Here is a 23,255-nt window from a genome sequence, read left to right as displayed (position 1 = left end):
GACATTCCAACAAGATGAGTACAAGTTTCTTTCTCAAGAGGCTCTTTCAGGTAAATAGGGACAGTATGGTTGGTAAAGTGGGACATGCCATTTTAATTATTTGGCCTGGTTTATACTCCAGAAATAATTTAGTCATGTTTATTATTATTTCCTCAAGCCATAAACCAAAAATCTTAACAAATTTTAAATATAAAAAGCAGCCAAAGTATTAGTGAAATTTAAAAGTGTGTGTCTGTGGATGTGTGTACTTGTAGGCTATGCACCTTAAAACCAACGTAAGTAGCTCTGTGTTTCTTGTTGGCCTGTTCAGTCAGTGGGACACCTCTCTGTGACAGTAGCTTCAACATCACAGTTAATTCTCTTTTAAATGATTCGGATAGAAATGGCTTCCTACCAAAGGCATAACAAAAGTCCACCCTTTTTTTGAAGGCTGGGCATTGGAACACACCACACCCTCGCCAAAGCGTTGGTTCCTGGTCTGCTCCCACTCTTTCCCTATATTTATTTATTGTACATTTCATTCTTTCATCACTCCATTGGTTGTACCTTTGTCTTCCACTTCGCTTAGCCCTATGCATGTCCTCTCCCTGTCTTCTGCCTACAAACCTGTACCATTTTCTGGAAAAAATGACAAATTCTGCATCATTTATAGTTTTATTCGTTTTAAATGGTGTCCCTATTTTGCTGAATGCTACTGTCCCCGTTTATCTACCATGGTCAGGTAAAATGGGACAGTTAAAAAAATGCAGTTTTAAGAAAAAATAAATCTGAAGAGTAATAGATTAAAATTTAGTTATTATTAGACAACATTTGAAAATGGTATGGTATATTGTTGATCAGATTGTATTGGTGTCGCACCCCATTACATTTAAACCCCAAGCAGTTTGTACAGGGAATCACCATGTGCGTCTTCAGATCATCTTGCAGTTCAGATACAACCATACCCACAAAATTCAAAGTTGACCAATCACTTGTTGATATGTAAATATAATACCATTGTATTCATTATTTAAAGAGCAGAAGCCGCAAAACCTTATTTGTTCCATTTTAGCTGATGTCCCACTTTTGCTGGCTTCACCCTATGTAAATAGCAGAAGCTCAGAGTGTGTGGGATATTATTGGTTAAATGAGCAGTTGATGAAATTAGAGTGCTTTGGTATTTCTGTGGTTTTGCCCAGAAAACTATACAGAACAGCATAGAAATAGATTGAGATCAGCAGCGGCATTTGATGTTACATTTGCACCTTATAAATGCAACTTTGGTTTGGCTATAATGTATCGATTAGGGCAGCAGCTATCGATTATTTTATTAATCGAGTATTCTATCGATTATTCCATCAATTAATCGAGTAATCAGATAAGAAATACTTCTGTCTTATTAAAGAGCAACAGAAACTATTCAAAAAAGAAAAAATAGTCAGGTCTCTAAAAATGAATGAACTCATGGGTTTCCTTTTTAGGAACATTTTTAATGATTGAACTTACAACAACTGACAAAAGAACTAAACCCTTCTAGTGCATTTATGTACATATTTGTTTGGTTTTGTTTTTTAAAAGAAATACTTTCTTAAATGCAAAAATAATTCAAATAATGTCATAAAATTACTGAAAAAGGTATACATATATCTTAAACTAAGGCATAAATTAAAATGGCCTTTACTCTCTGTATTTTTGTACATTAATAGGAGGCATAAAAAAAGTTCTGACAGGATTGTATCTCCTGTGTGTAAGTGAATGTAAGTGAGTGTGTGTGTTTAAGTGTGTTACAGAATGAGTGTGTGTGTAAGCCTTTAAAGGAGCAAGTGGCGGTTGCAATGAAGAAAAGTGAGCATACAGTATCAACATGCTCAGAACTGAGGCTTGCTCTCCGCTTTGACGCAATGTTTCCTGCTGCAGAAAATAGATGTTCTGATGGTGTAGATGTTACCGGAACACACAAAAAGCACTTTGTTAGCTTTACCTGGGTTGGATATCGCGCTGCATTTGTTTTCCACCATAGACAGAGGGCGCATGTCTGTGACAATCATGTTCAAAATGCTGTTGGTCAACTCAGCAGCTTGCTGAACTGAACACAGTGCAACTGCCCGAACAAAGCTGTCCATAAGACACTGTGATTTACTGAAAAAGAGAGGAAATAATAATAATTCAGTGTCTCAGAGTTTTACTGGCCCAAGGCTGTTGGAGGAGAGGGTGGGGTGGGTAATTTTTATAAAATATTTATATTATTTTGTTTATATTATTATAATTATGTAATATTATTCATATTAATCTAAATCTGCAAAATATTACTAAAGCCTTGAAATAGATCTAGTTGAGTACACTCCATGCTCCCCTTTAGACATGCTGCAGGTATCACTGTGACAAAGTGTGACGGCTGCTGTCAGCCTGCTGCAAGTTGCCAAATTTAAATATTGTGTCAAACTAAGCTAACAGTTTATCTGCATGCAAACAGCTTCTATTTTAACTTGTATAGCTTTACTGTAGCCTTGCTGCTGTGGAAGACAAACGGCGGTGGATGGGAGCGGCTGAAAGCATTGCTTTTCTTCACCTTTCAGCTTGTTGAACAGCTGGTTTGATTAAGGACTCTCACCAGCTCTTTACCAGTAAAGGTTTAGTAGCAATTACAAGCACTGCTGTTGAGTTCACCATCTCTTTTCTCTTAGTGTATAGACAGGCTCCAGCTCCATGTTAATTAAACTACAACAGCATTATTTTCACTGCTGTTGTATTATCAGTGTTTTTTGTTGAGGAAAAATAGGGGCTGCTTGGGCTGAATCTTGTTATACTTTTTTTATTCACACATATGCCCATAAATACGTTTCTATCACAGGTCTATTTTTAGCCGCAAATGTGAGTGAAACGCTCGCGCTTACCTTATATTGGTTCCGCTCTGTGGACTGGATGCATAGACTGGGTGCTTTCTGTTTAGATGTTGAATCATTGACTTTGTGCTATTGTGGTAAGCTAATTCAGTTTTACAATGGACACACTGTACAGTATTTTCACTTTTCTTTTGTTTGAAATGGTCTCAAACTTTAGACATTTTTTGTCTTTTTCTCTGACTTTCCTCGCTATTTTCCCTGTCTTCCTCCATTGCACCATCAAATCAAACCTGCTACATGCAATGCAGTGTAAGCACACTGCGACAGTAGTAATCCTCCGAGTGAAACACGGTGATCACAAAGCAGTACATAACTTTTGTCGAAAACGACGTACAATTGAGGCAAATAGCACAGTAGAAACATACGGTCTGAGGCTAGGAATCTGTGCCAGCCATTGGAAGAGCACTGGTTTGAATCCTGTGAATGCCAAGAGTGATCCTACTCCGTTTAGCCCCTGAGCAAGGCCCTTAACCTGTAATTGCTTTGTCCTGGATTTGACATTAATCTACATCCAACCCTGCAAGCAGGTCGTCCAACTTACAGGGAAATTTGGGGGTTGGTGACAGGATTGGCACTCCAGCCACTGGAAAAAACACACTGCTCCATTCAGACTAGTGTGGTGCTGAGGTATCACCTGCCACATGGCTGCACTCGTGTTCTCATCCCTGAGGTGGTTTGTCATGTGGTGGGTGCAGCAACGCACTGCCAGCACATGCTCCTTACGTAGGTACATATCTTTAAATATATAAGAACTTAATAATCTGCAGATAAAGTGCAACACTAAGGGCATTCAGGGAAGCTTATGCTGTAGTGTTTATTTTTGTATGTCTGCTGTATGTCTGCTGCGTCATGGAATCTTGATCAGCACCTGTGGCTTACAAGATTCCCTCTAAACAAGTCTAATGTAATTTTGACCATCACCTCATACCTTTTGCCATCTTTGGTAGACACCAGATGTCAAGCCCCACCCATGCACTTTATCTACCTCTTTCAAGTAATTTTGCTGCCATTTATTGTGCAATCGCATCATATTCCCCTTATCTGGTCTCACTAGGAGTAGCCAGACTGACCATGGAGGTGTTGGGCTAAAATTAGTAACAGGCAGGCCTGGATCTAGACTGCTCAGGTTAGGGGGGAATTAGAAATTTTGCGTGAGCACCATTACACACAATGGACTATACAGTGTAGTAACAGCTAATGACCGGAGAAATCGGTGGACATTTTGTTCTCCTGGTCATCTTTCTAATCAGGAAAGACAAATTTATTATTATTATTACAACCCCAAATCAGAAAAAGTTGAGACAGTGTGGAAAATGTGAATAAAAAAATAAAGCAGTAATTTACAAATTTCCCTTAACCTTTATTTCATTGCAGACAGTATTAACACAAGATAATTCATGTTTTATTTTTTGTCAACATCATTTGATTTGTAAATAAATATCCATTCTGGATGGTCCTTTTCCTCTTTGGTCCGCAGCACATGGCATCCATTTCTTCCAAAAAAGATGTGAAAAACCGATTCGTCTGACCACAATACACGTTTCCACTGCACAATGGACCATCCCAGATGCCTCCGAGCCCAGAGAAGGCGACGGCACTTCTGGACACTATTTATGTAGGGCTTCCTTTTGGCACAGTACAGTTTTAGCTGGCATTTCCTAATGTAACTACGTACTGTAGCGCTTGAGAGTGACTTCCCGAAGTAGTCCTGAGCCCACGCAGTTATATCATTTATTGATGAATGACGGTTTTTAATGCAGTGCCGTCTGAGGGCTCAGAGATCACGGCCATTCAGTTTAGGCTTGCGCCCTTGGCCTTTGCGCACGGTAATTTCTCCAGATTCCCTGATGCTTTTCACTATGTTATGCACTGTAGAGGGAGGAATGCCCAAATCTATTCCTATCTTTCTTTGAGAAACGTTTTTCTTCATCATTTCAATGATTTTTGCCCGCACTTGGGGGCAAACTGGCGATCCTCTGCCCATCTTTGCTCCTAAAGGAGTAGGCCTTTCCTCGATGCTGCTTTTGTACCGAATCATGATTGCGATCACCTGTTAACATCACCAGTTTCAAATCACATCATTATTTAGTTATTATACCTCATTACTACCCCTGAATTGCCCCCATCCCAACTTTTTTTGGAATGTGTTGCAAGCCAGAATGGCAAGAATGGATATTTATTTACAAATCAAATGATGTTGACAAAAAAAACATGAATTATCTTGTGTTCATACTGTCTGCAATGAAATAAAAGTTAAGGGAAATTTGTAAATTACTGCTTTATTTTTTTATTCACATTTTCCACATTGTCCCAACTTTTTCTGATTTGGGGTCGTATTATTGTATGATTTCTATAAGGTGCTTTGGATATAAGTGTCTGCTAACCAAACATAAGCTTGTGTTTATGTTAAGTTTATTTACTGGCATATTAAAAGCAAATCTGAAACACTCAAACTCATGAACTGGAATATAGCAACATAAGACCAGAACATTTAACCTGAACAGTAATATAGTGTAAGGATGCTTCTTAAAGAAAAAAAATATTAAAAGATAATTACCAAACCATAAACAAACTGACATTGCAAACAAGGTGGAAGCGACCTGCACTAGCAGCCCACTTGGTTCGAAGGCACCGGTCCTGAAGCTTGGTTATTCAGGCTAAGACCAGCTGTAACTGAACTGCTGGTAGCAAGCTGTGCTTTGGTAACCATAAATTGTTGCATGTTGTTTGTGGTTGTGTATGACTAATCAAAGTGAATTATAGCATGTAATCTATCTAAATAGGTAACTTTATTCATACTGAGCGCTGACAGGGTTGCCAACTTGCACTCTCTCTGTCAGGATCTCATGCAAGTCTTATGGCAAATCTATATTATTCCACTATGAACCTAAAATTAGCTGCGTCAAAAGCTTTGGGGTAGTTTGCAAACCCTACAGACTATTATTTATTTTTATTTGTTAAGGAAATAAAACTGTTACATAAATGTATGCTTGTGCATGTGTGTGGACTTGTTTTGAATGGAAAATCTCACTCCATCCAGCTGACCACAGTTGGCAACCCTGCGCTGATATCGAGGTTATCAAACTGTCATGTTAAATACAGCGATCCAAGCCCTATACGGAACTACGATAGTAGCGAACAATATAAATGACTTGTTTTCCGTGTAGTTACATACCTATGAATAAGTTTAAGTTATAAATTACATTGAGACTGCGGTTACCAAATCAGCGGATACTGGGGTTGCACTATTCTGTTCTAGTGAGCTTCCTAACCAACAGTACTGTTAGCTATAGCTAGCTCATTATCTAAGAGTTAACTAAAATACTACTAGCAAAGATAATTATTCAACACATTACAGCAAACTACAGCAAAAAGGAGCTTTAACAAGAATAAGGCAACATTCCTCCTCCACTTTTTCAGGAGACTACAAATTAGGTATGTTACAAAAAAATGAGACAGTAAAATTAAGACCTGCAAATGTTTTCATCAGGGAGAGTGTAAAGAAACATAAATTTTGGTACCAAAACCACCCCTCTATGTTCAGTATTAGGCCACTTAAAATTAATAAATTGTTTTACATGGCCGCCCGCCTCAATTTTTTGGTGCCGCCTCGATTTTTTTTATATTTTATATTTTTCAAAAAATCCGGTTTTTTTTCACCTCAAAAACTGTGGGTGAAAAATCTTGAATGTCAGCCTCGGATTTTTCAATTTGACGCTTCTCGGACAATGGTTTTTATCGTTTGTCAGATTGTGTGTGGGCCCACGGTATTAAAATCTTGGCAGGGCATCAATATACCGAGTAATATTACCCTTCGCGAGCTGTTTGAGAACTTTTCTAGTTTTAGTATATCTCTGTTGCCGTTCGTCTTTTCGCTAAAAATATAAAATATAAAATCCCATACTCACCAATATTTTAGAAGTTTGAGTCATGTAAAACAATTTATTAATTTTAAGTGGCCTTAAGGAAGTTATGACAGTTTTAATATTTGGGGAATGGCTAATTTCCATGTATTGTCTTTGCATTAGAATAAAACAAAAGCTGTGATCAACAAAAGTGAATGTTCAATAACTTCCTTGTGGGTTGAGATAACTGAATGAAACTTTCAACACATACGGAGAAAGTTAAAGAGAATCAGATAAAACACTAAACAATTAAGTTGGATATCTATTTCTCCTTTTAATTAGTTAATTAGTGTGACGGACAAGGCTAAAGATGCAAAAACGCAGTGACCGCCATGACACTCAGTCAATCAGACAGGCGATCTTCGGAACGGTAAATAACTGTCTCGGATTCATTTGATTTTGATGAAACTTCACCAGTTAACAGAAAAAACAATAGAAAGAGCGTCCAATTAGCTTTTGTTATTGTCCAAAGCATAGATTTTGGTTTAGAACAGGTTGAACTTGATGAAAATTTTCAGCGCAAGCAAAAATGACAAACCGTATGATCAAATTGAAAAATTCGAATTCGAGGCTGAAGAGGGGAATCCTAAGTATGTCATAACAAGGAATCTCGCAGAAATAGCCGATCACAGACAGCGCACTGCCCATTTTACCTTGGGGTTACCCTGTGATGCACCTATATCGCATAGCAGTGGCGATCGTAGAAAATGGCGGCCAGGATTCCCGTGGATTGTAACATACCTATACAAATGTTCCGCAGAAGAATATCTGATGGGAAGAATGAAATAAACGAAATTGGCAGATTCCCATGGTACAGACAGAGCAGAAATTTGGGTGGGCGTTGCTCACCCCTTCCCACTCCTATAGCCGGCCGTGGTAACAGGGCGTTTGGTTTTTCTGTGAGGACCCAGCACGCTGAATCAACCATGAAAACTTGTGGTGACATAACTATGGCGATGTTACAGAGATGAGTATATACTGGTTAGGCATATTTGCTTCTTCACAGAAATGTCCTGAATGATTAGGGGGGGGGGAAGTCAAAATATATGGATCCGTTCTTAACCCTCAATGGTTCCTTGGGGTGCGTTCTGCACCCCCTGCCCATTTCTATGGCTACTACCATGTTGTTATTAAAATTACAGCAGTTATCCTCTAGGACATTGTAAGTGCACCAGTTTTACATACGGTCATGCAGAAAATGATAGAAAAAGTGTTGACGTCAATTATCGCTGGCATACTTTCTTCGGGGGTGCAAAATGCACCCCAAAAAAAACTTAATTTATGACAGATGTCTGTGGAGATTCTCAGTTATCCAGGTCATGGTTATCCTAAAAAAGGGTTATGCAATAGCAACTGGACTTTGTTTTTCATAGAAGAAGTGTTGCACTCCATCCAGAGTGCTTTCTCAATTCTGACTGACTGGTTGGCATAGCAGGTTGATAAGCCCTGTAGAATCCTCAAGTCGTTAGCACTAGATGGTCACCTGTGGGTTGTTGTTGTTCCCCCTGGCTTTCATGTGTTTCACTGATACCACCTGAGGCTGAGCGTGAACGACTGTGGAAGCGTCTGGGCAAAGTTGAAAGAACTGCATTGTAGGTAGGTGATAGACGTCTTAGGCCACCTCCTCTGTTCAACGACGGTCATTCATTTGAAGCAGTTGTCCTCCCGGTCCACCTACAATGCAGTTCTTTCAACTTTGCCAAGACGCTTCCAAAGTCGTTCACGCTCGGCCTCAGGTGGTATCAGTGAAACGCATGAAAGCCAGGAGGAACAACAAAAACCCACAGGTGACCATCTAGTGCTAACAACTTGAGGATTCCACAGGGTTCATCAACCTGCTATGCCAGTCAGTCAGAATTGAGAAAGCACTCTGGATGGAGTGCAAAACGTCTTCTATGAAAAACAAAGTCCAGTTGCTATTACATAACCCTTTTTAGGGTTAATTTATGACATTGATATGATCGACAAATTCAGTTAATTAGTGATAATTGCTACTATAATTTTTTATGTTATTATATTCTAGAACATTTTCGGATATTAAAAAAAGTCAGCCATTTTGTTTTGTTTACATTTCAACTGTTAGAAAAGATATAACACCATGGCTAGGTATTCCACAGCTGAAGCTCTTCGACACATTCTGCAAGAGGATACAGTCGGAATGTGCATTATATGACCAGTCCCCTCTGCTGCCCCCCCCCCCCCCCCACTGCCGCAACCCCTTTAACTGCACTATCTCACTGCGTAAGCTGTGCAAGCATCATTCAGTTAACTAATAAATGTATCTTAACTTTAGTTAATTGAATTTGAGCTTGGTACCATTGAATTATATATGCCAATGGATAGGGGTGCAACTTGAACCCCAAGGACCTGGAACGTAACTTTCTGACAAGGACCCATTGAGGGTTAAACACATTATGGGTCATTCTGGCGAACTCATAACAGTAACGTAACTTTTCTCCAATTTTTTTAATTACCCTGACGACAGATTTACAGTACAGTGGTACCTCAGAACTCGAATTTAATCCGTTCAGAACTCCGGATCGAATCCTTAAAGAGTTCTGATAGAATTTTCCCCATAAGAAATAATGTAAAACCAATTAATTGGTTCCCGGCCACAAAAAATTACACCTAAATGTGTTTTTTTAGCATTTAAACACAAAATGAACCGGATAAAACAAGAAGAGCATATACTGTACTAAACACATCTAAGCACATTTATCAAAACAGTCATTTGTAAAGTAAGAAAATAAATGTATCCAAACAATGTGTAAAGTTAAAAACTGTGCCACGCCCCCTCGTTAACCCCGTGTGGAATCCCCATGTCTGCGTTTTCCGTTCCGTCCGCACGACAATATTATTATAATTAAATGTATTAATTGTTTATTATTAATATTAAAATAATGAATAAGAAATCTTTATTTTAAAATGTATTTCATTATATAATAATTGCTGTTACTGTCTATTGTTGTCTAAATGTATTTTTACTGTCTAAATATATGTATTCAGCTAGCATAAACATGCACGATGATCTCAGCGAATGCGAGGCTGAGACTGAAGCGTTACCCTTTGTTTCCGCTGAGAGACCTACCACGTGACTCATTTCCCCGCGCTTATAAGTTATCTTAGGTCGGCATTCACGGTTTGACTTCTGAGATTCAGATCGAGCTCTAGGTAATTTTTTTTCGAACTGGTTGGTTCGACTTTTAAGAAATTCGAGTTCTAATGAGTTCGAGAACTGAGGTACAACTGTATTTTATTGATATTGATCTCGTCAATCGATTGCGGAGTAAAACCAGGGGCGTTGTTAGGCGTATTTTAGGGGACTGTATATTTACAAATAAATGTAAAATAGCTTTTTATATTGTATATAATATCATCGTATACAGCAAATACAGTAATGAACCCAAACATAGCATCGTTTCTCCAAATTGACACTGCCGGCTACGTTTAGGTCCCGGGAGAAGGTGTTGCACTAAACCAGTATTCCAGTTGGTTACCAAAAGTGCAGGTCTTTGGCATTCGGAACAGGTAGCAGTGTAAAGGGAGAATGAATGTATATATCGAGACGACGTTTTAGCCAAAGCGGGAAACTTATCAAGCTATACAAAACTTGATAATGTGAAAAAGAAAACTATATTTTAAAGTAGCCATGCAATACAGTACACACTTGGCAAAACAGACCTATTATTGGCTTCTTATGTTACCCAAGGATGTCTAAAAAATCTCCATTGAACAATGACTTTGAAAAGCAACCCAGTTTTTACTGAAATAACCCAAATAATTATAATCATATTAACAATCATTCTGTTGGAACAAGACTGAAAGGATGTATTTACTAATTTCAGCAGCTAAATGAATGGAAGGTTTTATACCTTTTATACCAACTAAATTTATACCAATTAGAACAACAGATTATAGTCTATCCCAAACCCACAAAGGACTGAATAAATATATACATTTTAAAAACATTTACGTGAAGTTTTAAAACCCAACGATCACAGTTTCTGTGGTCAGTTTTACCGTTGAATTTTACCTCAGACTGTGTCCCGCCCTTTTCACTGAATTTCGTTTGCGGTGCGTGTGTTCGTTGCTGATAAAATTGTATCACGTTGGCGTTCTTTTTTCATTGTAAATTATTTGGCAATAAAGGCTGAATCTGAAGATCTACACAAGCGGCTCCTGACTCCTGAAGAAAAAAACACAACATGAATGCATCGATACACATACCCCCCTGTATCGATCTAAATGTAAAGTTATAAAGCGGGTTTGAGGTGCTATGTGTCTTGTCTGCTGCAGGTCTACAGCGCTCTCTGTGTACTGTACTAGTAACCGGAAACATCAATTGGACTGGGGTTTAATATGGTGATCTGTATGAGCAGTGCTCTAAGTGGAGAAATACAAGTGTCGCTACTGTATTGACCGTGAGAACGGCGGCGGGGATGTTGGGAACAACAGGAGCGCCTCAACAACACTGACCATACGGCGTGCGGTGTCCCGCCACTCTCGCGTGACGCTTGTCTTTGAGTAGAGTACTGGCAACTTGTGAGAAATGGTGGCACGATAAAGATTAAGATATAGCAGTGCCGGTGTTCTGTCGAAAAATGCTACCTATCGAGCCTTTCTGCGCATGTGCAGTTCCACCGTTTTGGGATTAGGGTTAGGGTTAAGGGTTTTAGGGGTTTTGGGGGGTTAGGGTTAGGGTAAGAGTTAGGGTTAGTGCTATCAGCACTACGGTAGCATTTTTCGACAAAGCAGCATATATCGACAGAACACCGGTATTGCTTAATTTTTATTACGTATATGATCCCGCATTTGCACTTGCGACACCCCGGCACACGCCCCCTCTTTACCCCGACCTGCAGAACTGTCGTAAACGTAGAAATGAGTTGCGTTGTGAATCTGCGGTCGATTACTTTTTCTCAAGGACTCGGATGTGTGTCACACTAGATTGAAATTGAATTTGCGAACTGAATTTTTCGAGGTAGGATAAATGCTATCTCGAGTTAGGTGTGTTACATGAGATTGAAATTGAATTCGCAAACTGTATTTTTCGAGGTAGGATAAATGCTATTTCGAGTTACTGGAATTCAAATTCAAACTATTAAATTCAGATTCAGTTTTGTAATGCGGATAACTGCAGAATCAAATATACAAAATTCATATTCAGTTTCTAGTGGCACAAATATCAGCCCATAGTTATCCCCTTTTCTTGCTTAATGAATTAATTATATTATACTTTTTGCACGGCCACGCCTTCTTTTTCACGTTAAGTGTGGCGGGCGTGTCCACGATGCTGAGGGTAGAATTAATATGTTTCACTCAAACGTGCGTGACCTGTTAAGCGATTTTTTTTACCTAAGTGTTTGATGGAAGAATCGACCCCTTAATATTTTGCATTTTTTAAATTCATTTTTTTTTTTTTGCTCAGGAGTGTACTCTGTGATTGAATGAATGCCTTTTTATTGTCACTATACACATGTCATGTATAATGAGATTAAGAGCAACACCTTCAGTGCAAACATGTACACACGACAAACAATAAACAAATAGTGCAAAAGTTCTGTAGTTCTATATACACTCACCTAAAGGATTATTAGGAACACCTGTTCAATTTCTCATTAATGCAATTATCTAATCAACCAATCACATGGCAGTTGCTTCAATGCATTTAGGGGTGTGGTCCTGGTCAAGACAATCTCCTGAACTCCAAACTGAATGTCAGAATGGGAAAGAAAGGTGATTTAAGCAATTTTGAGCGTGGCATGGTTGTTGGTGCCAGACGGGCCGGTCTGAGTATTTCACAATCTGCTCAGTTACTGGGATTTTCACGCACAACCATTTCTAGGGTTTACAAAGAATGATGTGCAAAGGGAAAAACATCCAGTATGCGGCAGTCCTGTGGGCGAAAATGCCTTGTTGATGCTAGAGGTCAGAGGAGAATGGGCCGACTGATTCAAGCTGATAGAAGAGCAACTTTGACTGAAATAACCACTCGTTACAACCCAGGTATGCAGCAAAGCATTTGTGAAGCCACAACACGCACAACCTTGAGGCGGATGGGCTACAACAGCAGAAGACCCCACCGGGTACCACTCATCTCCACTACAAATAGGAAAAAGAGGCTACAATTTGCACGAGCTCACCAAAATTGGACAGTTGAAGACTGGAAAAATGTTGCCTGGTCTGATGAGTCTCGATTTCTGTTGAGACATTCAAATGGTAGAGTCAGAATTTGGCGTAAACAGAATGAGAACATGGATCCATCATGCCTTGTTACCACTGTGCAGGCTGGTGGTGGTGGTGTAATGGTGTGGGGGATGTTTTCTTGGCACACTTTAGGCCCCTTAGTGCCAATTGGGCATCGTTTAAATGCCACGGCCTACCTGAGCATTGTTTCTGACCATGTCCATCCCTTTATGACCACCATGTACCCATCCTCTGATGGCTACTTCCAGCAGGATAATGCACCATGTTACAAAGCTTGAATCATTTCAAATTGGTTTCTTGAACATGACAATGAGTTCACTGTACTAAAATGGCCCCCACAGTCACCAGATCTCAACCCAATAGAGCATCTTTGGGATGTGGTGGAACGGGAGCTTCGTGCCCTGGATGTGCATCCCACAAATCTCCATCAACTGCAAGATGCTATCCTATCAATATGGGCCAACATTTCTAAAGAATGCTTTCAGCACCTTGTTGAATCAATGCCACGTAGAATTAAGGCAGTTCTGAAGGCGAAATGGGGTCAAACACCATATTAGTATGGTGTTCCTAATAATCCTTTAGGTGAGTGTACATTTGGAATAAATAACTGAATAGGGTTTTAAATATATGAATATACAATGTGATATGCAGTGTATTACATGGTAATAATGATCATGTGATATTGCACAGTATACAGTATTGCACAGTTATCAATACCATTTAGGTAATGGATATTGCACAGTTGATAGAAGGAAGTCCAGGGGTTGGGGGTTAGACTGTGTAGTCTACTGTCCAGTCAGTGCATGTGTACGTTTAGGGTGCTATGGCTTTTGTTCTTGAGTTTGTTTGTCCTAGTTGCACATTATTATTATTATTATTGCACATTAGTACCCTGCATTTAAAGAATCCACACAGGATCAAACAGCAATGCTTGTCTCTGTCACATAACTGGATGTGGGAGATTAGGTTTTCCCTTTCATTTTGCTTAAGTCTTGTAGGTAAACTTGCAGACAGCTTTTTACAGAAAGAGGAGTCAGTGTTAATCCACTCAATGTTAATAGCTTCAAACAGTTGAGTAGCTGAAAAACATTTCCAGGTTAGTTTTATGTGAGACATGATATTCTCTGTAGGGTTCAAATCTGGACTCTGACCAAGCAGTTTTGGGTTTGGCCCTTTTTTTGCCCAGGAGTGTATATTCAAACAGTTTTTCCCCTCTAAATCGACCACAGATCAACTTCTTAAATGGAAAAGTAACTTCTGTCCCATATATAATGTCCTCTTGCACCCCTGTTCCCTAATGTGCAGCATTGTCAGTGTGATAGAAACCAGGTCGTCTTTGTTATCTGCTAAGAGTTTGCCTGATGGGATTGCAGAGATGCCCTTGTCCATGAGTCAGTGCTTTGCTGTGCCTATGAGGCATCGGTGTCATTCGCCAAATTAGGCTAATGTACACACACGGGGTCAACTCAGTTTGGTAGCTGCATAACATATGCGTCAACAATGGATGTCTTCACCATGAAATCACACAGAACTGCTACTTCACTAATTTTAATGACAGTCTATAGCTCATGCGTTAAGCAATTTTATTTGTAGTCTTGACCTTGCTTTTGATTATTAATTTTAAGCTTTCTAATCACCTTGGCATGTAGTTTTGAATGTATGTATTAGTATGAGATTTGTGATAGGAATCTGTTGGCTTGTTGCGGGATCTGCTGGGGTAGTGGGGCAGGCCATTCGTCTTGAGGAGCTGAACTGCTGCTAAGGAGCTGGCTATCAAGGTGTGATAACGTTGGGAAGCTAAGCTGGATGAGAAAACCAGTGTTTCTCAAACCAGTCGTCAAGGACCCCCAGATGGTCCACATTTTCGCTCCCTCCCAGCTCTCAGAAAATTGGGTGAGAGCAAAAATATGGAACATCTGGGGGTCCGGAGGACTGGTTTGAAAAACACTGTGATAAACAGCCTAGTTCTGCTCTCAGCGGTTCCGGGTTGGGGTAGCACCTGCAGCTATGTTTGCCTGTGCTCATGAGGTTTTACACTACTGACTACCAGTCCATCCATCCTTCTGGTAAAAAGCTGCCTGCCTGTCTGAGATGTTTGATGGACCCTTTCAGAGGTGACAAGGTCATGTGACAAGTTTTTCATGCTCGCCTACTTGTAGGCTCTATCCACTGTGGACGATTCATTTCTCTAGCACTCCACTCCTAGGGCCACCCAGATACATGGCGATATCTTTGTCTCCACTGAGAAGGAAACATGCCATTGCTGCTTAGCAACAGCCTAATTGTGTGGATTAATTACATATTGTATAATGCCGGCGAACCTGCACTCAGTGGAGCAGTGTTCCTATTAGCAGGGTGCATCTTTTGGGGATTTTTGTGCCTGCCTACAGTAAATGATTTGGTTTCATTTACGCATGCCATCCAGCTAACCACTTGTGAGAAGGTGTATTGTATAACATAGCTTCTAAGTTTATACAGTGAAGTGGGTATTGTATAAAAGTTTATTAATTAGGCCAACCAGCCACAATTGTGTGTATGTGTGTGTGTGAGTGTGACTACATTGACTTTCTCTGTTTCCATATCCACCTACTGTTTGGCTCCTTCCTGTTTAATTACTGTAGGTTGTGCCGTGTTTTAATGGCACATCACTGGTATCATCTCTTCTAAAGCCAAGGGAACCTTACTATGACTTCCGCATGCTTGGCAACAATGGAATATATTTATGCACTGCTGATTTGCACTCAATAGTAAATGTCTCCTAAGAGTCAGTTTTCTGAGAAACCTCAGATGCCATGGCACAAGTACGTCCAGTGCCAGTGGCTTTTAAATTGTCATTGTCATGTAAAAACATGAATAATGTAAATCAATGTGTCCCAATCCGGTCCTCGGGGACCCAAGGGAACTGACAGGGAGAAAAAACACATCTGGCAGAGAGGTGGGTGGGAGCAAAAACATGGACCAACTGCGGGTCCCTGAGGAGCAGATTGGGACACACTGACGTAGATGATAAGCACAACGAGGAGAACAAGTATAGAATGCGCACTCTGGCTTTTCCATTTTGTCTAGCAGAGCTATGGTTGCTTTTCCTTAACATTGATTTCTCTTGCTTAGAACTTCTACACTGTGTCCTCAGACCGCAAGTTCCTGATCGCCAATGCGCAAATGAAGAACTGCAGCATCATCTACTGCAATGATGGCTTCTGCCAGATGTTTGGCTTCTCGCGGGCAGAGATAATGCAGCAGCCCGGCACCTGTCAGTTCCTAGTGGGTCCAGGCACCATGAAGAGTGCCTTGACCCAGTTGGGGCAGGCTTTGCTTGGGTCTGAGGAGCACAAGGTGGAGATCCTCTACTATGCCAAGGAAGGTAGGGATCCAGCACAAGGCCAACACCCACCCATCTTGGTGCTTGACATGCAAGCAGTGCTGCTATTATGGTGCTGGTATGATGTCATGAGGATGTCATGTTTTTAATGTCCTGCTCTATGTAATGCACACTTCTCCACTCTTGGTCTCTGGCACTCCTGACAACCCACGTGTTACCATTATTTTTCGTGGTACTTTTCCACTGCCACTAAGAACTGATGCATACCCGAGTCGTATCATGAGGAGGCCGTTTTCCATTGCAAATTATCCAAGTCATACATACGCTGACATGGCCCTGCTTACTACCAGGGCCAAAAGCGTGACTAAACTGGACTGGTTGTGTCACCACCATCTCATTGGTTGAAATGCACAGAGACAAGAAAGAACTGGTGATATGTGTCAATATGCATTGATTATCTCAAGGGGAAAAGGGCATATACAGTACTATATCAGTGGCTCTCAACCATGGTTCGAATTACGGGGGGTACTGGGGGTTACTGTACCCCCCGATCAAGACCCAGACCCCCCCCCCAAAGAGACAAAAATAGCAGTTTGGGGGGGTCTTAACATTTTTCTTTTGTTGTAAAAAAAAAAAAAAAGATAACCTCACCTTGTAAGAAAATTTTATGTAAAACGATTTCATACACCCCTAATGTGGACTGTACCATTTTAACCACCTCGGGCCTAGAAGCAGCCAGTCGGTTGCGTCATTCATTCTCATTGAGACCTGTTCATTGTGTTCATCTGTCATGGTACTGTTTGTCGTGCATTGGTAAATGTAAGTAGGCAGCAAAAGTCTAGCCTGTTGAAAATGTGTTATTTTACAACCTTCATTTATTCGTTTTAGTGTTTCATCGACTAATGCAAGCTGACATCTTTATAAGTTGAATTACTTACCATTGTCCTTCTGAGGCCGGTGTTTTGTCGAGTTGAGCTACTTTGTCGAGGTAAGCTATACCGTAGTGCTAATCGATAGCCCTAACCATAGCTTACCTTGACAAAGTAGCTCTACTCGACAGAACACTGGTACAGTCAACGTTAGTTACGTTAACTAACAACATTGCATTATGCTCTGAAAAAACATTACTATAAGTGAAACCTATAGGGGCAACGTAAAAAAAAACTAGCTAGCAAATAATAAGCCCTATTATTTTAATTTTAATAGTATTGATTCTGCATTCCACAATTTCATATTTATAGACGTTTTTTTAGAAGCTTCATCTAATAGCCCAGATACTGTTTTGTTAAATATAGATAAGATTTTATTCACAGACACACTATGAGGAAAAGGAAAGATGGAGACATCAGACACTTTTTTGGTTGTAAAAGAAGAATAAGTAGGAAATATTAGTGTTAAGCTACAGAACATTACACTAAAAGTATAGGTGCAGTTTTGCAAACTGTTAATGTGTATGAAGGAAAGTGGTGGTCAGCAGAAGGCAGGAGAGGCACAGGAGCAGGGAGATGGCAGGATGAGGACAGTGTGCAGGACAGTGAGCAGGGAGATGGCAGGATGAGGACAGTGAGCAGGACAGTGAGCAGGGAGATGGCAGGATGAGGACAGTGTGCACGACAGTGAGCAGGGAGATGGCAGGATGAGGACAGTGTGCAGGACAGTGAGCAGGAAGATGGCAGGATGAGGACAGTGTGCAGGACAGTGAGCAGGGAGATGGCAGGATGAGGACAGTGAGCAGGACAGTGAGCAGGGAGATGGCAGGATGAGGACAGTGTGCAGGACAATGAGCAGGCAGCAGGGAGATAGCAGGATGAGGACAGTGTGCAGGACAGTGAGCAGGGAGATGGCAGGATGAGGACAGTGAGCAGGACAGCACACAGGCAGCAGGGAAATGGCAGGATGAGGACAGTGTGCAGGACAGTGAGCAGGGAGATGGCAGGATGAGGACAGTGAGCAGGACAGCACACAGGCAGCAGGGAAATGGCAGGATCAGGACAGTGTGCAGGCAGCAGGGAGATGGCAGGATCAGGACAGTGTGCAGGCAGCAGGAAGATGGCAGGATGAGGACAGTGAGCAGGCAGCAGGAAGATGGCAGGATGAGGACAGTGTGCAGGCAGCAGGAAGATGGCAGGATGAGGACAGTGTGCAGGCAGTAGGAAGATGGCAGGATCAGGACAGTGTGCAGGCAGCAGGAAGATGGCAGGATGAGGACAGTGTGCAGGCAGTAGGAAGATGGCAGGATCAGGACAGTGTGCAGGCAGTAGGAAGATGGCAGGATCAGGACAGTGTGCAGGCAGTAGGAAGATGGCAGGATCAGGACAGTGTGCAGGCAGTAGGAAGATGGCAGGATCAGGACAGTGTGCAGGCAGCAGGGAGATTGCAGGATCAGGACAGTGTGCAGGCAGCAGGAAGATGGCAGGATCAGGACAGTGTGCAGGCAGCAGGGAGATTGCAGGATCAGGACAGTGTGCAGGCAGTAGGAAGATGGCAGGATCAGGACAGTGTGCAGGCAGCAGGAAGATGGCAGGATCAGGACAGTGTGCAGGCAGCAGGGAGATTGCAGGATCAGGACAGTGTGCAGGCAGTAGGAAGATGGCAGGATCAGGACAGTGTGCAGGCAGCAGGAAGATGGCAGGATCAGGACAGTGTGCAGGCAGCAGGGGGATTGCAGGATCAGGACAGTGTGCAGGCAGTAGGAAGATGGCAGGATCAGGACAGTGCGCAAGACCAAGAGGTGAGTTAGAAATTAGGCTGTACTACTGTGTATCTACTGTGTCATCAAGGCAGATATTAGCCTAATAGACAAATATTCATTTCTGAAGGCTGTTGGAGCTGGGGGGACTGAGAGGGCAGGAATAACACCAGACTGCTGGACCAGACCAGGCTGTTTGTAAATGTATAGGCTTATTACTTTTATTAGTATACTACTTCTAGGATAATTCCTGGGAGTTATCAAAACCAAATTCTTTTGGATAGGGATAAGGACAATGAGATCTTCTGTATTGATTCTCATTGTGTCGCATGTCCAGACCATGACCGTGTGTTACATACATGTCAGTAAACACCCCTGGCGCATCTTGCACTCTTAACATTGATCCTGGTGGCGACTATTCGTATTGACGCGGTAACGGACCGTAATGGTCACAGAAGTGTTATGAAGGCAGTACCCCCCAATTATGGAGGGGTAATTCGCACTCTGCTCTCAACCTTTTTTGCACCATGACCCAATTTTTACCATACCAGCTCAGTCGCGACCCTATATCAAATGTAGGTTTAAATTAACACCATGATCTATAGCACGCAGTTCACTCTGCAGTTTACATTAATCGATACCTATTGCACTAATCTGATTGGATGTGGCAGTGAATTTTAAATTTAGCATTAGTAGTTTGGCCTCTTGTATTGGTTAAGTGTTAACTAGTCTTGCGCTAAGCATTTGCAGACCTGTGACGGCTCTGCCGGTCTGTCAGCTCTGCCCACTTCCTACCTGTGTTCTTGTCCACGGCAGGTGTGCCGTGTGAAGCGTTAATTGGGAGGGGTATGAAGAGACCTGCGTGTTACTCTGGGGGGGCTCCCTTTCTCCTCTGGCGTTTCGTTTTTGGGCATCCCTAGACATACTTTGCACCATTTTTGCTTTACTTACATATTACTGACTTTGCATACACTTATTATTCCTTCTTTAAATAAATTCTTTGATTGATTATTTGATTGCGTGTGGTTTCCTTTTATGTTGCTCTGCCGTTGAGCCAGGCAGTCGTAACAAGACCTAAGACTCGTTTACATAGGTTAATTCTACGATTGGGCTGGAAAATTTGATCGTGGATCAACATTGGAGCTTGGTGTTTTTAAAATGCTTACATTTCCAACTCTGCCTTGTGACCCTTTCAGATTTGGCAAGTTTGGGTCACAACCCTTGGGTTGAGAATCGCTGTTCTGTATGTTATTCATTATTAGTAGCATTACGCATCGGGATGTACTGGCAGCAGCACCTTTGCCGAGCTGACCATTCTGCACTGGACATCTGAAGGAAGCTGGAACTGCACTGTAACTAGTATCTCTCCATGGTTCGGGTCAGGTGTGTCTTATGGCGCTTTTCCACTGCATAGTACGGCACAGCACGGTTCAGTACAGCTCACCTTGGTTTGGCTCAGTTTGCATTTCGACTGCAGTTTAGTGCCGCTTTAGAGTGGGCGGGATTATTCACGTGTCGTTATAGTTGCGCCGCCTCTATTGCCGTGACATCATCGTAAATGCGCCACAAACAAACACACAACAATGGAGCATATCGACGGAATGGTGTTCTTCATTTTCGGCATGTGGATGTTTTTAACAGCAAGACCATTTTTAGTTAAAACAAAATGGTGCGTCCGAACCTTCGCTGGCTGTGCTAAAAATCTAGCGGGTCTGTTGTGTCTCGTGTCGCAAGTTCAGTGACGCAGTAATGACGATTTTCTCCGGCCAATCAGTGACCAGTAGAGTTTACACGTCACGTTTTGGTAACGGTTCGGCGCGCTTGGAACCTCGGCTGAGGTGGTACTAAAAAAAGGACCAGGTACCAGGTACTGTTCCCAGTGGAAAACCCCCCAAAAGTGAGCTGAACTGAACCGTGTCGTGCCGTACTATGCAGTGGAAAAGCGCCATTAGTTCATGTGTACCAGTGGAAAAGTGCCATTGGTCTACTAAGTCTGGAATGCTTCTGCCTCACACATGTAGTTCTATCCATGACATTTTCACTCATCTTCAAAGGGCCCTTCAACTCAAACAAGGAAGTGTCCATATCAGTAATGTATGGGAGCCCGGATATCCAAGCAAAGAGATTTTTGACATGTTTTGCTTTGCAAATATTTGCTGCTGGCAATTCACTGCAGCTTGGCTTTGCTAAACAGCTTACTACTTATTGAGTACACCCTACAGCTTGGTTCCAAGCAGAGATAACGATACACATTTTTGAGTGACAATTCAAAGTTTCCCGCTTTGCATTAGCATTTAGGCATGAAAGAGAAGCAGCTGTTGCTGATTCAATCATCGCTTTTATTTTTAGGCTGAGGCATCAATCCGCTCTGTCTCAATCATCGAATTGTTTTTGTAGAAATTTAATATTTTTGGTCCATTAATGTCTTTCTTTTTTTTGTTGGCCTGGCTATGTGGTGCCTGCTTGTGTTTTTAATATGGGTCTTTGGCCTTTTGGTCAATATAAAGATATGCACCTTTGTGCAAATTAATTGAAACAAGTTGTTGCGTCTATATGCAGACAGACTGACCACAGGTAAGATGGACGTCACAGTGACATTAATTCATACTTATGGCCTTGGGTCTGGATTTAGGACCTGGTGGATTGTTAAAATTGTATGGGAATAACCCAGGGTGGGTGGGGTGCCTGTCCATCACAGGGAACGCACACCATTCATGCCTTTGGGGAATTTGACAACTCAAATTAACCTCAGCATATTTTTGGACTGAGGGTGAGAAATTAGAAGAAACCACACAACAACACGGGGAGACACCTAAACCCCAGAGCTTAAAACTTGAAACATACATGGATGGCTGAAGCACAGTCATACCACCCAGCTCTAACTGCACTAGAGAAGGCCAGCCAGTCTATGGGCACAGTGCCTCCTCTGTCCACCCAATCAGTCATACCACCCAGTTCTAATCACCTGAGCAGGCCTGCTGGTCTGTGGGCACAGTGCCTCCTCTGTCCATCCACTCACCTCTAACTCCACCTGAGCAGGCCTGCCAGTCTGTGGGCACAGTGCCTCCTCTGTCCATCCACTCAGCATAATCTCTGCCCTGTTGGCTGTGCAAACCAGCAGTTCCCAGGCCACTTTATGCATGTCTGTGTAACAACGTTTTGATTAATTTGCATAAGGGTGTACACGATCATCAGAATCATATGCCACACCGTTCAGCTGTGTTTGTTGTTCATGAGAAAGACCCTTTTTCTTTCCATGTGGGGGAGAATACCAGATGCTTTGGGGGGGGGAGGGGGCGGGGCACAGGGACAGGTATTGTAATGTTAAATGCATGCCAGGTATACAAATCAGCCATTCTTTTTCCAGTATAGGTTGTGGTTAATCTAAGGACATACGCTTAAAAGAAGACATGCCTCTAAATCATTGTAGTGGAGCAGGAAGACTAAATATGTTTTCCAGAAATTTCTTTACAATATTATTTCTTAAAACTAATGCGTGTGTGATTTTCACCATGGCAACCCTTTATAAGCTAGTAATTTGAATGCATTTTATTATGATACTAAAAACATTTAATGGAAGTAGAGACTTCAAGTATCTGGCAAACCATAAACTGTATTATGAACCCTTAGTCCCTCATTAAAAAGCCAAAATATCTACTATTTTTGGAAAAGTGCATATCTATAATGAATATGGAAAGTTTTTTTCAACATAACAGCACGATAACTGTGATTCACACCAATACAGATGTTAAAAAAGAAAAGCATGCCTGTCTGCCCCCCCCCCCCAGCATAACACCCAAAGCATCCACAGGCCAGATGTTTGTGGAGGCAACACCAAGGTTTGTCAGCTATCTCTGTGTTCATCATCAGCTTCGGCTCCACCCTGAACTGGCATATGCATAAGGGACCTAACTGGTCGGAGAGGCTGTTACATTAGTGCATCAGGGCATCTGCGCACCAGAAAGGTACTGAAGTACTGACTCCCACCTCCGTGACGGTGACGTGTGCTGAACAGAGGATGTCCTGTCGTTTGGCCATGATGACCTGTTCACGTTCTCCTGCAGAATAAAAAGCTGCCACTTGTTACGTCCAAGTACCAACTGGGGGTGGGGCGCGAATGAAGATGCAGACTCACAAATAAGCAGCTAAATCAAATACTGAAAGGCAGCTGTCGAAGTCAGTGGAAAGCCATGCCTGGCACACAACCTCCCCGCCCCCCCCCCCCCCCCCCCGATGGATTGAGCTATTTT

General features: G+C 41.8%; 1 protein-coding gene and 1 long non-coding RNA gene across 9 annotated transcripts in view; one reads left to right on the top strand and one right to left on the bottom strand.

The window, feature by feature from the left end:
• The window catches only part of kcnh6a (potassium voltage-gated channel, subfamily H (eag-related), member 6a), a 56,563-nt gene that overhangs the window by 1,948 nt on the left and 31,360 nt on the right, over positions 1-23,255 (top strand). For 6 of the 7 annotated variants that reach the window (XR_011984790.1, XM_072705113.1, XM_072705109.1 and 3 more), the window contains exon 2: positions 16,128-16,358. Coding sequence is in view for 6 of the 7 variants with exons in the window: in XM_072705113.1 (XP_072561214.1) it covers positions 16,128-16,358 (231 nt within the window). In the remaining variant the exon portion in view is untranslated. Of the gene's footprint in view, positions 1-16,105; positions 16,359-23,255 lie in introns of all 7 variants that reach the window. The other variant, XM_072705114.1, reaches the window with a different exon arrangement.
• LOC111854106 (uncharacterized) lies at positions 122-11,370 on the bottom strand. Of its 2 annotated transcripts, XR_002840607.2 has the most exons (4): positions 11,264-11,370; positions 10,821-10,973; positions 1,961-2,118; positions 122-618 (listed from the first exon to the last, which is right to left on the bottom strand). It is a non-coding gene; the product is annotated as an uncharacterized lncRNA (long non-coding RNA). The 2 variants fall into 2 exon arrangements; XR_002840608.2 differs by lacking the exons at positions 10,821-10,973; positions 11,264-11,370 and adding an exon at positions 7,529-7,787.

Source organism: Paramormyrops kingsleyae, chromosome 22 (genome assembly GCF_048594095.1).
Source record: "Paramormyrops kingsleyae isolate MSU_618 chromosome 22, PKINGS_0.4, whole genome shotgun sequence".
NCBI classification, from domain to species: Eukaryota; Metazoa; Chordata; class Actinopteri; order Osteoglossiformes; family Mormyridae; genus Paramormyrops; species Paramormyrops kingsleyae.
This window is presented reverse-complemented; position numbering and strand designations above follow the sequence as displayed.